The 16,035-nt window shown below is 33.4% G+C and overlaps 1 protein-coding gene across 2 annotated transcripts in view; it reads right to left on the reverse strand.

Moving 5' to 3' along the window:
• Window positions 1-3,771: 3,771 nt before the first annotated feature.
• Window positions 3,772-16,035, reverse strand: part of PPP1R3A (protein phosphatase 1 regulatory subunit 3A) — a 28,066-nt gene continuing 15,802 nt past the window's right edge. For both annotated transcript variants that reach the window (XM_072401533.1, XM_072401532.1), the window contains exon 4: window positions 3,772-6,903. In XM_072401533.1, the coding sequence (XP_072257634.1) occupies window positions 4,780-6,903 (2,124 nt within the window). In that variant the 3' untranslated portion in view covers window positions 3,772-4,779. The remainder of the gene's footprint in view (window positions 6,904-16,035) is intronic.

A 16,035-nucleotide genomic window follows, 5' to 3' on the forward strand; every position in this document is an offset into this window, starting at 1 on the left:
AATGTTTAGTTAAAGTAATATGTGCCAAATTGTTTTTCTTTTCATTTAGCTTCATTGCTTGCAAGTGCAACTCCATTGTATATGAATCAAGTTGTATATTGTATTTATTGGAGTATTCTAAATCCCTTTCAGTCTCATGTATGTGTATGTGTGTGTGTATGTACAATCTGAAGATACAGCCTTGTAGCACAAAAAAATGCAATAATTACTAATATATATTTTTAACATGATGCATATTTTATCTAATATGAACAATCTAGCAAAAATCACTGTGTCAGTTTCAGAGTAGTGAAAGTAAAATGGTTTACAGTACATCTGAGTATGCTGACTTTCCTCTGTGTACAAGAACATGCTAAAAATGATGCAGCACTAGTGCTGTGTTGATAATCAGAGCCTACGTGCATTCTTAAAAATAGCCTGCCTCTTGTGTGGAGCAAGAAGCCAAATGTTGATGAGCAGCTCCAGGTGTACAAATGTCTGCCTCATCCAAATGAAAGGTCATGGCAACAGTTGCTAGTATCAGATTCATGACAGTCTCTGACATGTGATGTCTGATTGTTTTAGAGTGATATGCTGCTGATCTCATGCTTCCATCTAGCAATAAATGCAGGACAAATAATGTTTTCCTATTCTGATTTTCTTTTATTTATAATTTACTGCTTCTAACTTAGGGTTGGTGGATATATAATAATGCAAAATGACAGCCAAGTTATCTAACTAAAGATGAGTGAATTTCTTCCATCAGGGTGATTTGCCATGCAATCCTGTTTGCATAGTTTGGATTTGGATTCCTTCCCTTTATATTTTCAACTCATTTACTTTACTTTTAAAAGTTTTCCCCCTCCAAAAAATTGTAAAGCTACAAAATGTGCAGGTCCCCTGCTATGTTAATACTTGACATTATTATTGTTAGTGACTCAAGGGTATTTCAAGGGGCTCAAACTTTTTTTAATAACTTCTCACTAAAAATACCTGTGCTTATTTTCACTGGTCACTTGCCAATCACATAGCCCTAAAGAGAAGTCCCACAGGGCATATCTTTACTTGAGACTAGAATTATATAATTACTACATTTTATAGGAGTACTTCAACATAGAATTTACAGAAGTGTCCATGCTCCAGTTTCCAGGCTTTTATTGAACTATATTGCATTCATCCAGGAAACATTGTACAAAGGTTGTGCAAGGTAGGTTGCATATAACTCTTTACACATTCTGCTGGATCCATAAAGCATGCTAAATCCCAGTGCCCATCAGGAACAGACTTATGTTTACAGAATTGGGCTTTTAAGGCTCCATGTTCAAAGCATGCACCTAAGCAAATAGAAGACATTCAGAAAGTATTAACCAGCAAGGCATGCATGATTCTCTGCTATGTTTATACTAGCCATTATTTCTTTTTTTAGTTTCTGGTGGGTTCTTTAAGGAGAACCTACTTGGCACTGGTCACCTCTGCACCCTTTCAGACCTATAAAGCAGGACTATAACATATCTTCTTTCTAAGGCTAGAATCACATAGTAACTTGCCATTACAGAGGTACTTGACCATGCAGGATTCTATCAGCAAGTTCTACTAGCTCACAGTGCTTGTGTTATAGTAGCTTGCTATTTATTGTGCAATACCTCCCCCTTACCAGCAATTACAGGTATTGGGGAGGTATGTTTTCTTCTGCTATACTAAAGTGCTTGGCCAATCTGAGGGCCCACACACTTCCTATGATGAAGATGGGTCACATAATAAACTGGGGAGGCTTTGAAACCATCCAACACAGAACGTTCACAGGGTATTTTGTATTGAAGAAAGAGTCGTAAAATAAGGATATTTTCGACAGTAATCTATGGGAACTAGTATTCGGTTTCACTTGGCATCTGTGCACATTAAATATACATTTAATACATTAATTAATCTAAAGTAAATTCATAATGCACCAATTACTCTACTAGTGAAGCTGAAATCTTGACTGCAATAGAATTAGGCTGCAGACCAATAATTAGAAATTCACTGATTCCATCAAACACTTTTAAGACGGGTCTTTTACCTTTTTGACAGGTTTCATATGCTTGTGGCACAAAGAAAAGCTGGCAACTATCATCCAGCCTTACACATACTTTGAATTTAAGAATCACAAAGCAATAAGTTCTAGGCATAAAAGTAACAATATTTGTGGGTATTGTCTCTTAGATAATGGCCCTGATTTATAAAACCTCTCCAAGGCTGGAGAGAATACACTTTTACCAGTGAATCTTGGTGATCCAGCAAACCTGGGATAGATTTCCTAAAATTAATCTGCTATTTGTTAGCAAGTGTTTTCAATCCTGGACCAGATCTATCCCAGGTTTGCTGGATCACCCAGCTTTACTGATGAAAGTGTATCCTCTCCAGCCTTGGAGAACTTTAATAAATGAGGAACAATATATTAATATACTCTAATGTTTATTTCAATATAAAACCTGTCTGGTCTAAACGTCTTGTATTGTGACCAAGTCAAACTACTTACATATTTTCTAGCCAATTAACAATATTTGTGGTTAAATACACTCTAATCTCATTTTCAAGAAAAAAAAAACCTGCCTAATCTCTCCTTACTTTATTGTTGCCTAACCAAGCAGCCTACATACTGTCCAGCCTATAAAAAGTACATATCTGTGGTTATTGTTTCCTAGAAGATATATCTCCTTTTTTATTGCAATGTAAAGCCCTGCCATTTCTGCATTTGCTTCCTACTCAAGTGATTGCATGTTGTCCTAATGGTTGGATTTTTCTACCAAACACATACCTGAAGTCTATATTTGAGTAATAACATGGAAATGGTTCATGGAATGGAAGGTTGTGGTTTTGAGGTGCTTTTGTACAATTTGTTTTGACTTTATATTAAACATTAAAGGCAATGCAATATAGTGCTGTGAAAAAAAGCTTATAAACTTTACTTTTAAAGTGTTTTACTAATTGTCAGTTTATGTGGAGTTGAGAATTTAGCTCCATCTTGGGGGTGTTAATGGGGTGCAGTGGGGTGTTGCTGTAAATGTAAATGCAAAATAATCAATTACACATCCAAAATATGCAATTCCAGAAAAGTTCACCTGCCTAACACCACATACAAGTTGTTTTATTTTTAAAAACTTTAACATTTTTTACCACTATACCTTTACTTCTATTTATAAAGCATTTAAAAATCATTCTCAATCACTGCTGTTAAAAGACATTAACCTGGAAGATTCATCACCAGAGAATGTTTCAGGGAAATTTTTGATTCACTGATTTATAAATGCATTTAGTGTACCCTAATCATCCTTTATTAACTTCTTTCCCCTCTACTTTTGTTTTCCAGGTAATTTTTGTTTTATTTTTTGCAACCAATAATATTAAAATGATTTAATCGGTTTAGTTTTTATCTATAATGCTTTTGTACTAGAATAATAATTTTAGTGTCTTTTTAAGCATGGAGATATGGAAGCCTAAGGGGATAAGAGAAAAAATCAAGGGTAAATTTAGATTTAAAGACTATCTTGATCTTAGAGAGAATAAATGTTTTCAAATAAACTCTTTACATATAAATATAAAATAAATAGCAGTTTTGTCACAGTGACAAAAGACATTTTTTGCCAAAAATTTTAGCATTCACGTTGGTTTCTTACTGCAAGATGAATTGGTATTTTGTATGTAAAAACACCAGAAAAGTATGCCACAAGTGCAACATGTTATTGATCATTTTTGTCATTAACGCCAAACATACTTTGTACCCTATTTGTCTAATAATAATGATGATACATGTTTTAAGTAACAAATTCACTCTGATTAGTTTTTTATTAAGACAAACATCACAATGGTTTTGTACACACACTTCCTGAACAAATAAGTAACAAGTGATAAAAAACATTTCAAGGTTACAGAGACTTTAAACATTTTACAGACTATTACAAATCCTTTATTTCAACATTCTTTTTTTATTAAATTAGATGGCTTTGTAGATGTTTTAACAGGTAACCTAATATGTAAAGCTAGAATCTCTAGAGTTTGGTGTTATGTCTTATAAAAACAAAAAACTGTTACTCAACTTAGAAATCTTTGTGACTTAATTGAAAAAAATGACTCCCTGTTCAGATATACAGGTCATGCTATTTTAAGTTGTTTTCAGCAAAGAACATTACCTGTTATGCACACAACATGGTAAGCAATTAGGATGACCAAACATTGCCTTGTTATTATACAGTATTAAAAGGAAGAGACAAAAAGTTGAATAGGATTAAAGATCACAAAAAAACTTGAAATACGAGTAATGCCAACTTTGTGTTGAGCCATTCATTTGAAAATATATGATTTATGTTACGAACATTAGTTCTCATTCCTGTCCTAAACTGATCTAAAATAAAGATAAAAGTTACATAAACTAGGCCTCATATAATGCATGTATAGTAAACTGGTTGAATAAAGATACCAAACTGTTTTAGACAACGAAGATCATGGTACTTCAACTCCTGTTCTGGAAAGGAAATTAAAACAAAAACAGATGCTTTACCTTTAAGACAGGAGTGAGACTCTCCATACTAAACATGGATCTTCTTTAAAACATAATAATATACGTACCATTCATATCAGAATTTGTCGGATGTATTCAAAAACTCTACAACTTCTAAAATATCCTATCAATATGGTCCTTTCTCAAATAACGGTTCATATCTAAAAGTTGCAGATCTCTAAGATTAGGAACCTTCACCAAGGTTAGGTCATCCCTGGCCATTTCATAGCTTTTGTTAATGTAACTATTTAATACAACTACTATTATTCCTTTCTTACTATAGATTTTCCTCTGTCCCCTTCCCAGTACAGCCAGTACAATGAAAAAAGGTAAAGGGCAAAACATACCAAGAAATCATAATGATACATCAGACCAGCAAACACCACAAACATTATAAAACACAAGACCTTGGAAGCTGCATGGCTAATATTTGAGTGGCCTGTGCTCTCTGTATCAGTTAAAATTTCTTGGTCAGTATGCATTTCATCTCCAGTAAAGGGATGATAATAATACTGATGAGTGTCTTCTGGTTTCATTTCTTCCTCTGTATCTGCACACTGACTGTCCCCTTCATCATCAGGCCCACTAATAAGAATAGATGGCCCCATAAAGCTCTGCTCTGGACTATCTTGCTCATCTTCCAAATCTTCTTCAGGGATTACTTTCAGCTCTAGGTCTACATATTCTACAAACTTCTTGCCATTAGTTTCCTTAGTTGTTAAGCTCTTATTGGATTGAATTACAGAACTTAGATCTGCCTCATGTAAATCACTCTCACCAAGTACATAATTTAACCTGTCCTCAAAGTCATATCTACCTAGTTCTTTGGGGATAGATTCTGTGCCTTCATGAACTAAACCTTCTTCAGAAAGTGTTCTCTGATTACTTGCATCTATTCTTTCATCTTCAATATCAAAACCTTCTCTGTCACAAGGTACAGGCATAGGTTTACTAGTATGATCTATGTCACCTCTTTTTAGTTTAGACTTTACACTTCTGTCTGTCTGTAGCTGTGCTTTACCACCTCTGTCACACAAATCTATATATGACCTTTTGCTGTCATCTCTACCTTGGGAACATGTTTCACTCTGACCTTTTTCTTCTATAATCTTTGCAATGATGACCTTGTTTCCCGGTGTCAGTTCACTTGGAAATGTTCCCAGCATTTCATTCGATGCGTGTAATGTGCCAGAGGTCACATTTTCAGCTGTACAGCATGCTATAGAAGGAGGACACTCGGGTAAGGATTCTATTTTGCAGAAAGGTTTTGTTTCAGCAGTTTCAGCAACTGTTCTGTCTGTTTGATCTGCAACTTTTCCTTTATCTTCATATGAGGGATATGTAATATCATATGATTCATCATTATCTGATAAAACCACACTTCTTTCATGTATAACATATTTTTTGTCAGTTTCCTGCTCCGGGTGGCTAGAGTTAGGATCCTGTGTTGTAAAATAGTATTGTTTGGGTATTTGTAAAGGCACACTTTGAAAACCAGAAAGATCAGTATCTTCAGCAAAAACATCCCTCTTTTCATCTGATAGCTCACTTACGTCTTCTATGATTTTCAAGCCTTGGTGAAAGTCAGTAATGCCATTTTTATTTTGACTTGTTTCTTCACTTATGTCCTCCATCTGGTTTTCTGTAAAGGAGTAAGTATCATCATAAGAAACAAGGCCTGAAGATGATTGGTTTGAATCTGCATGTTCGGTTTCAAGGTCAGCACTGCTACAAGATTTATACTGACATGACAAATCCTCATAGTCACCCAGCTGTGAAAATGTGATTGGATATTGTCTTCCTAAACCTTCTGTATCCCCATATTCAGTAAGGACATGATCTTGTTGGTTTTCCATTTTTGTATTCATGTTTTCACTATGTTCATACTGCACTTCTTTAGTATTATCTGTTAAAAAATATGTCATGTCAGCAGGATTTTCGCTATAACTTGGATTTGCATTGTGATCTAAAATCTCTGTTACTTCCATAGTCTCACTTTGTAGAACAGTTGGATCTTCTGATGTTTCCAAGCAGGTGACACTTGTGGTGTCTTGTGTTAGCTCCACTGGATAAAATACAGTTTCTTCTATTTCATATGAATATTCCTGTGATATATCACCTTCAGAATAATGGCTGGTGTTTGGTGCGGCAGGTAAGTCTTCAACTGCCGTTAAAGAGGTGGGCTCATCCACTGGAGAATATGTTTTGTTATCATATGATTGTGTTTCCTGAGAATAATAGTCTTGTGTTTCAGAATCATCAGTGGTATAATAATTTATTTCGTCATCTCTTTCCTTCTCTTGCTGTAAATGAATTCCGTCAGAAGTCTCAGTGCTCTGCTTTTCATCAGAAGATGTGATTTTGGCTTTCATAAGACGTTGACTTAACTGGAATGAAAATAATTAAATATTTTAAAAGTAATGTAATGTTACTTTAAATCTGTATCATTAAAGAATATAAATGACATGTTTTGTCTGTGCATACAAAACTACATTTCCAATAGACAAATGCAATGTTGTTTTTAAATTTTCAAGCAGTTAGATGACATAGTTTTAAGACTAGGAATACAATGACTATTAATTTTATATCTTTACATATACATGTATTCAGTTACCTATGCAGACCAAGCAGGTTAATTTGTGTCACTCTTTATCATACCTATTAACAACCCAGCAATCAGACATTCCAATACATACCAGGCACTTTAAATATTGCCCTTGGAACAAATAAGAGAAGTGCAGTTCTTGAGAGTTGTGCCAAGTTCATGAACTTGATAACTGAGAAAATTGAACGCACCTTGCTTAATACTAAGATTGACATTGCTAAAACTTGGTGTATATCTAAAGTAGTAAACATTAAAAAGTATGTTAGACATGCATAAAGATGACAAAAGATTTCTTGAATGTTTTTATTAATAATATAATGCTATTTCCCAGTTTAACGTAAAGGTGGATCCTTTTTAAAAACTGGACATAGATTCAAATTTCTGCTGAAATACATAGATATTGTTGTTTTAGTAAACTATAATGATGTCCTATTATCATATCATCATCTATCTGCATTGATTGGTGGTTCTGATTTCCCATTTAAATGTAAAGAAATGTAGAACAAGGAACCCATTATTGATAAAGGATGCTTATCATGTGAACTCCTACCCCCTTCTGAAAATGTTGTTCCACTGTCTTGGGTACTTAGTGACCTAGAACAAGTATTCAGATCTGTTCTCACTTTACTCTGACTTCACTTTCAGCATTTTAATTTGTAGACAATTATCACTGGTTGAAAAAATGAAGCAGTCTCTTTTAGCAACCACCATTTTGTTGCATTTTTAGGACTATATCTGGCTATTTTGGGTAACTTTTTAACACTGAGCTAAATTTAGCTTGACCCAAAGGCTAGTATTACATTGTGATGCAGTTATTTGAACAAACACATTGCTGGTTTTACTAAATAAATATACAGTAGGTTCACTTAGTAAAGTGAATTAATATTTTAGGAAGGAAAATTTACCTTGGCTTAATGAATGAATTAAAGCTTTGCTTTACTGAAGAAAAAAAAAATCATGTTTCTTTGCATTTCTTTGAATTTTTTTGGTATTCTTTGAAAAGGTTAAATAAAAAAGATATTTTACTTTACTAAGTGAAAAGCTTAAACTCCTTAAGTATTGTTATTTAGGTCCACTAAAAAAAATAAAAATGATTGGCTGTATTTACTCCTGTTTACCCAGTATTAGTTGATATCAGTAAGGTACATACAAAGAAAAGGGCATCAGGCATCAGGAGTGAAATTTCTGAACCCTCATACATAGAACAATTACCTCATGCTAATAACTGTCCAAGTGTATATGTGTGATTTTCATTACAATTCTGAGAAAATGAAAAACATGGTTATTGGTGTAAGCCAATCATTGGAATGTCATAGAAAATGCATAAATCCTTAAAATGTATTTTACCAATCCATTTAAGCTGAAGTGTTAGTAATGTTGGTAAATTGAACAAATGCATAATTCGAATTAAGGTGATTTTTTTCTTTACTCCATTAGCCATAGCATAGACTCTTATAAATCATAATGGAGTTTTTCATGCCATCAATATTCAAAGAGATTTGCTACAAGATATATAAAAATCATTAATACACATATTATAGCCTATTTGAAGATGTATGCATGCACAGGAATTACCTCTTTATAAATAAATTAAAAAACATTTATTGGTACCCTAGGAATTCTAGTAGAGACGTGGGAGGGTTACAAATATGAATTTACTACAAGCTCTCCAAGACTAGAGACAATGGCCCTGATTCATCAATAAAATCCGCGCTCGCTGGAAGCGCGAAAGTACGCGCGACCAGCGCGCGAGCTTTTTCAGTTGCTGAATTGCGCGACGGCGTACGATTTCGGATCGCGAATACAAATGCGCGAGCGATCATCCGATTCTGCTTGATGAATTAGGGCCAATGCACTTTCGTCAGTAAACATGGATGATCCAGCAAACCTGGAATGGATCTGGCCCAAGATTGAAAACATTTTCTAACCGATAGCAAATTACTTTAAAGAAATCCTTTCCAGGTTTGCTGGATCAACCAGGATCACTCATGAAAGTGTATCTTCTCCAGTATTGGAGAGCTTTATTAAATCAGGCCCAATGACTGAAAAGCATACATAAATTTCTAATAAGAAAGTCCAGAAATACCTTACCTATGCCTTCTGACAGATCATGTTAACCTATGATTAAGATGTGTCCATTTTTGCTAATATAGCAGAAATTAGCTTTGTTCCACCTCAATTTTTTCCAAATCTATTTTTAGAGTGAAAGCTGCTGTCTCACCTGAACTTAAACTTGTTTTTACCTCCATTTGCTGACTGCACAAAGCAAATATAAAATGTGTATATGCAATATTTCATATTTAACTAGTAAGATAATAAAAACAATGCATAAAGAACCAAATGTTTAAAACACTGTAGATCCACATTGATTTTTGTGTGTATTCAAAATTGTTAAAGTTAGTACATAGTAACATATCTGGGAAACTACAATTATAAAAGCTATAATAAACAACTGTGCATCTGAAAAAAAAAGTTAATTAACAATAAAAATCATGCTTAAAACTTAATAGAAAAAGATTTCCAGAAATATTTTTTAAATAAAGGCAAAGTACAGAAATCATACATTATTCGGGCCATGTCATACAACTTCAACTAACAAAGGGCAGGAACACATGCCCACTAGTATCTGAGTACAATAAAAATAAATAACTCTCGGTGATGTGGTGCAACTCTAAGCCTTCACTGAATCCACAGTGCTCCTTGGCCTATATACAGACAACAGAAGATTCTCGCTCGATACGAAAGGATGGGCTTGTCTCAGGCGTGAATCTGACATGTGCACAGAGGATGCCCGATGTTGTTTATGTATCCTGATGAACAATTGCAATAGGTGTGAAGGGAGGAGAGCACAGCAGGGTGCCAATTGCTGGTTCACTCCACTCTCCATAGGACAGTACAGTGCTCTTTCAGCCTTTTGTCGGTTCTAACAAAAATAATTGAGCATGTGTACGCAGCCATCACTCATTATCATGAAGTGTTTTCCTACAGTAGCTGTTGTAAGCATTGTTACTTTTTTACTTACTTAAGATGTGGTCAGCAATGGAATCTATTTACAGTGCTTCACTAATTTTCATTACTATTTTTATAGTGGTTTTTACCATACAAGTTTTCACTGTCCTGCTAAAGAATCCCCTGACTTTCTCTCACGACCTAGGTTTGTTAACAAGAACAGAGTAATATTTTAATGCTCAGGGTAGAAGCTTAGGACTTCCTGGGTGGATTTCAAACTGTAAATTGCTGGAGATTTGAAATGTAACAGTCTAAAAACCACTGATTGTAGGGAAAACATAATAATAATGGGGGGTTACTATGGATCTGGGCTGTGCAGTTTGCCTTGGCACATCAGTAAAAAAGTTTTTTGTTTACTAAAACTGGGACATGCTTGTATGAGTATAATGCAAACAGACTCTAATAAGCCATATCCCAAATCTATTAAACCAGAAGTCAATTAGTTTGTTACTAACAAATATCTGGTTATAACTAATATTAACTTACTTTTAAAGTGGGGTAAAAAAAGTTAATGTACAATTTGCTTTTCAATTCCCTTCAAGTCAATGTGAATGCATGGTAATGCATGACTAGCATATATAATGGCACACACATCTCAAATGCATTCAAACACCATAACCTTTACCCTTAGCAAATATAGATTTGTATCTGTGCATCTTTCTATATGTATTAATAAATCAGAAAAGGAAAAGGTAAGAACCCAGTAAGGTTGATTTACTATTGGTGTGGAGGCTGTTCACTTGGTAAAGGCTGTTCTGGTATTCCCAAAAACCCGACACACCGAAAAAAGAGATGTTCCCATTCCCATGTCCTTCTTTATCTTTCACCTTTCTACCAACTGTACCAATCTATTAATGCTTAATAACTTTAAAAGCAGGTGTCATTTGGATCCACATGCCTGGGGTTTGTCAATCGCTGTCCATGTCTACCTTTTGTCCTGTACAACACACACAATATACAATATATGCTTATCAATGTGATCAATGCTGAGTAAATAAGTAAATATGACAGTAGAAAACTGGGCTCCTATAGCATGGAGTTTCTACAATATATCACCCTTGAACACCTCATGTAGATTACTATTTTGTTGGTACCTTACAACTGCAGGAATCGCTTAGTTTGTTCCTCAAAACTCACCTAATTGCTCCCTGGCATGTAGGGTGCCAGGAACCATGCTGCAGAAAAAGCTATTTGTTCCAAAGTGAAGTGTTTCACAAACTTTTTTTTGGCCATCCCTTTCTCTTTCTCACTGTTATTTTATTTCTATAAATCACTACTTTTTCTTCCAAACTCATTTGTTGCACCAAGATGATGCATTCATTATGACTGAATTAGTATAAATTATACTGGTTTAAAGGTATACCTGGTATGACTCACTGAGAAAACTATGCCTATATTAAACTCTACCATTGATGTGATTATCTCATCTCTATTTATAGGAAGAAATTGTTCTAAAATTGTGTTTGTGCTTATCCTACAAAACGCCTTTTCTTATAAGACTGTTTAGGCTACTTTTTACCCCCCAACAGTCATTCTAACAACCATCCATTATACATTTCAGAAAATATGGCAGCTTTCCTTTCTTCCACCCCTTTCTATCTCCCCTTCTCCTAAACACCCAATGTGGAATTTAATTTTTTAAAAAGTTTATATTATATAGACTTTATATTAAATAAAACATAAACACAAATACCATCTGTATCTTAGAATGGGATCCCTAAAGGTTTGACTGTTTGTCTCTTTACTCTCTCATCCCTTCGTCTGTCAGGAGTAATAGGAATTATCAAAGATCATATACATTTTTTGTTGACACAACCAATGACACAACCAATAACCCACGGTATCATTAGGTATCATTGATTCCTAATGATTCTGTGGTAATGATACCAAGTTTGCGGGATCACCCAGCTTCACTGAAAAAAAGCTCTCCTGCCTTAGAGAGCATTAATAAATCAGGCACAATGCTTTTTGGTGGAGTAGCTTTAAAACTACCTTTATATTGAGATTACAGGGGGCAAGGCATGAATGTATTTTTGGCTATTTGCTAACGAGTAGTCTTTCCTTATTTTTTTACACAAAGATTTTCACATATATTTAGATTCAAGTAAATTGTGTATGAGCTAGGATGTACTTTTAGATGTATTTTGCAATATTTTATCAAAATATGTGTCATCTAGGATATATTTTCCAGTATCTTTATAGGACTTTTTGCCTATTTCCAGCATTACTGTAAATATATATGTTTGAATATTTAACAAATTCTTACCTATATAGGTATGGATTCCTCCTCAAAGCCCTAAAGGTAAAGCTGTATTAAGCATTATGCCAATTAGGAATTTTCAGATTACGTTATTTAGCATTTTTAAGATTTTCACTTAAGTGGTATATGTTCATTATTAAATGCAATATTCCAAGTCTGATATAAGGTAGTTTTCTAGTATTAGTAATTTAGTAATTGGTAATCGTAGAATGTTTTCAATGACTCTGGGAAATATGTCTATTTTCCTAGGTGTTGACCTTAAACAAAGAGCATTCCTATAGATGTGCTATTACTTGATAGTCCCTGCTCAATAGAAATAATATGAAGAGAATTCATAGAAAAATAAATTTTCTTTAATTTTTCTTTAAGTTTTTTGTTTTAAATTTTCCCTAAGAGAAAATCCTAATGCAAACAATTGAGGGTATTTTGGACAATAAGATACATAATATTCCTGGATTTTATAATGCTCAATGCCCATTTAAAATTACATCTACACCTTTCCCTACTTTTTGAGGATTTCAAATATATTTGATTTTGTTAGACAAAGACATGTATGAACATAGTTATATGTAAGTACATGAGATATAAAGGACAAATATTGTTTGGATTATTTCAAGTGAAAAATGTTGAGGAATAGATTCCTTACAGAAAAATAAATAAAATCGATATGCTTAAGTTAAAGTTAGAGAAGTTTAGAAACTGTATTTGGGGATATTAGAACAGTCTACAGTCACTTGTGTTGGAATTAGTTTTAAATTGCTGCAGTAAATGTATGTGTATAAATTATTTATGTGTTACACTAATTAAATTTGGTTTAAATAACTGCAAGTAAATACACATTCACATATATTGGGGTATATTGAGAGAAGAGCTTTTTAGGTTAACACTTTGTGCCATTATTTATTGTATTTTTACTATTTTATTTGTATTTTCTGAAGCTTAAGTTTCTACGTTATGTTTATAATTAGATAAAGTATAAGCATAAATTTAAGTTTACCATTTATTGTTTTATTTTATAAGGAGAGGAAGAAGTGAAAATAGTTATTTTCCAGTTAATGTTAATTTTCTGTTTGGAAGTAGTTCATTTTGACATTCCCGTGGAAATTCTACAGTCATTTCTGTCTTTTCCTCATATGTCAGAACCATCATTTCTATCTCAACTTTATGCATATGTAGGACTTTCAGCTTTAGACTTCTCAATGTATGTTGACTGTTTTATTTTATGAGTTTATGGAGCAATGAAAATTGTTATTTTCCCAGTTAATGTTAATTTTCGGCATGGAAGTAGTTCATTTTGTCATTCCAATGGAAATTCTACAGTCATTTCTGTCTTTTCCTCATATGTCAGACAGAACCATCATTTCTATCTCAACTTTATGCATATGTAGTGTATATTGATAGCTTCTATCAAATCAATTAAAAAAGGCACAATGTCCCCATACTTCAGTATGCAATTTTTATGTGGAAGCCCACTACAACTTATCCAGCTAGCGTGTTTTCTGGAACTCTCAGCGAACTATAAATAGCAAACTATCACTCAAAGAAAAGTGAGAGTGTTAATGTATCTGCAAATTCTGTTTTAATGACCTTCTGCCAACTAGTACTCAAATGCATTGAGCTTTTCAGGGATGCCAACTGTCAGGATTTAACAGTGAAATGCCTGTGTTTTTTTATATTCATAACTGACATTTGCATGATCTCGGTAATTATATGCAAATCTTACAATTTCTTCTTTTTCTAACATAAGGTTCATGCTACTTGTCAACTGCTCAGCTGTCTTGTGAGCTAATGCCTGTGGGTTTCAACCATGCCGGATAGCTGTATTTCAAGGTCTTATACCGCTCCATTGTTTGAGTCATTAAAGTGTTCGAAATACAAATCTAAGTTACAAATATCTAAAGAATCTACCTTTAGTAAATCAACCAAGATGGTCAAAATGTATTTTATTATTTTATCTGAGCCATTTACTATGTACTGTGAGGTATTGATAACTTTTTTCATAGTGTGGTATATGTTATTGCCTTTCATATTAACTATAACGTTTGTATTTTTTAAAGTATTTCAGTGTAATTTTTAGAAATATGTCCCAATTTCATTTTTTTGCTGGATTAAAATACCCTTTAAAGATAGGCTTGTACAATTGTTAGTAATATCAGTATTCCTAAAAAGGAGTAGCCCATACAATGGAAAACAGAGCACACTCGGGGCTGAAACTGAGATAGATGTTGTTTGATTCAGAACTTGATATGAATAAAACTAGTAAATATTTTTTTTGCCTTTTAAAATTCTTATTTTGCATACTGGAAGGTCCATTAGTATGTATAAAGTCAAAAGGCAAGACCTACTGACATATATTTTTACATGTTCACATTTGTCTTAACCATAGTATAATTAGAATTTAGCTTGCTGATTTGGGCATGATTCAATTTGTGGAAAGGATACTTTTTCTTTATTTTCATTACAAAGTTCTGGAACACATATTGGGTTGCTTGGTCCCATGTGTACAGTAAGCAACTGACATTTGCTAAAGAGAAAATTCCCCTTTTGCCACATTTCTATTACTGTCATATCTGTGTCGAGCTATACGTTTTTTTAAAAAATTTCATTGAAAATAATAAAATTCTATCTTAATATAACCACCAGGTTTTAAATACTATTATAGTAAACTATTTATAGATAATAATCTCACAGGTGTAAATTGAAATCTTTTTACAAAAGCATAAAGTAAGATGGGGTAAACCCATGCAGAGTTCACATATCCAATTAATTTTAAAGGAATTTGAAAACATATATTCTCATTGACATGACTTTATTTAATTAGGTTCATTTTAGCGTGTTTTTTTCCTTTAGATGACCCTGTATTCAATCTTAAAAAGTCAACACCAAGTTAAAAAAAGCCTATTACTTGCCTTTCTTGTGGGTGGTGTGTTCTAGTGAGTATATATTACTTTTGGGTGTTCCACTCATCAAAGTGTTTCCTTCAGCCAACTAAAATGCTATCACAGGACACAACAATACCACACACCTTTGTTTTTAGATAGCAGTGGTGTCTATTGTCTTCAAAAGAGCATAGATTTACCACAATACCTGCTGCAAAGATAAGTAATAAACTTCTTTGATGTAATAAAGAAATTTAAGACATTCACTCACAAAAGTTAAGTATCATCTTGCAAGAGAGCTTTTACTTAGTTTGTTGAATGTGGTGAAAATTCACATGCAAAGAAATTTAGAAAAAAAGAGTTTTTCTCATGTTGCTTATTATGTTGGTCTTTTTTCACTTTTAATTTTTATTGCTATCATCTTGCATATGTACCTCTGTTTTGGAGAAAACTTTTTGTACAAAAAACAAATATCTAAATTTTGCACACAGTACTACCTCGTCTGAAAACTTACATTAGGTGAATGTATAATTCAGGATTGGGAAATCATTACTGTAATTATTGTAGCTCCTGGAATATTGTCCTATGAACACTGCAGACAGAAGCAATCCAAGCCATGATTATTGTGTTGGTGACTCCTTCCTGCACGCATATGTAGAAGTAGGAGGAGGACATGACCTAAACTATAATAACCTTTTATATGCCTTCAATAAAAGCTCTTTTTAAATTGTACCTAATTCAGCTAAAATAATAGGCTAACTTTTTT

This window comes from Pyxicephalus adspersus, chromosome 2 (assembly GCF_032062135.1).
Source record: "Pyxicephalus adspersus chromosome 2, UCB_Pads_2.0, whole genome shotgun sequence".
Lineage (NCBI taxonomy): Eukaryota > Metazoa > Chordata > Amphibia > Anura > Pyxicephalidae > Pyxicephalus > Pyxicephalus adspersus.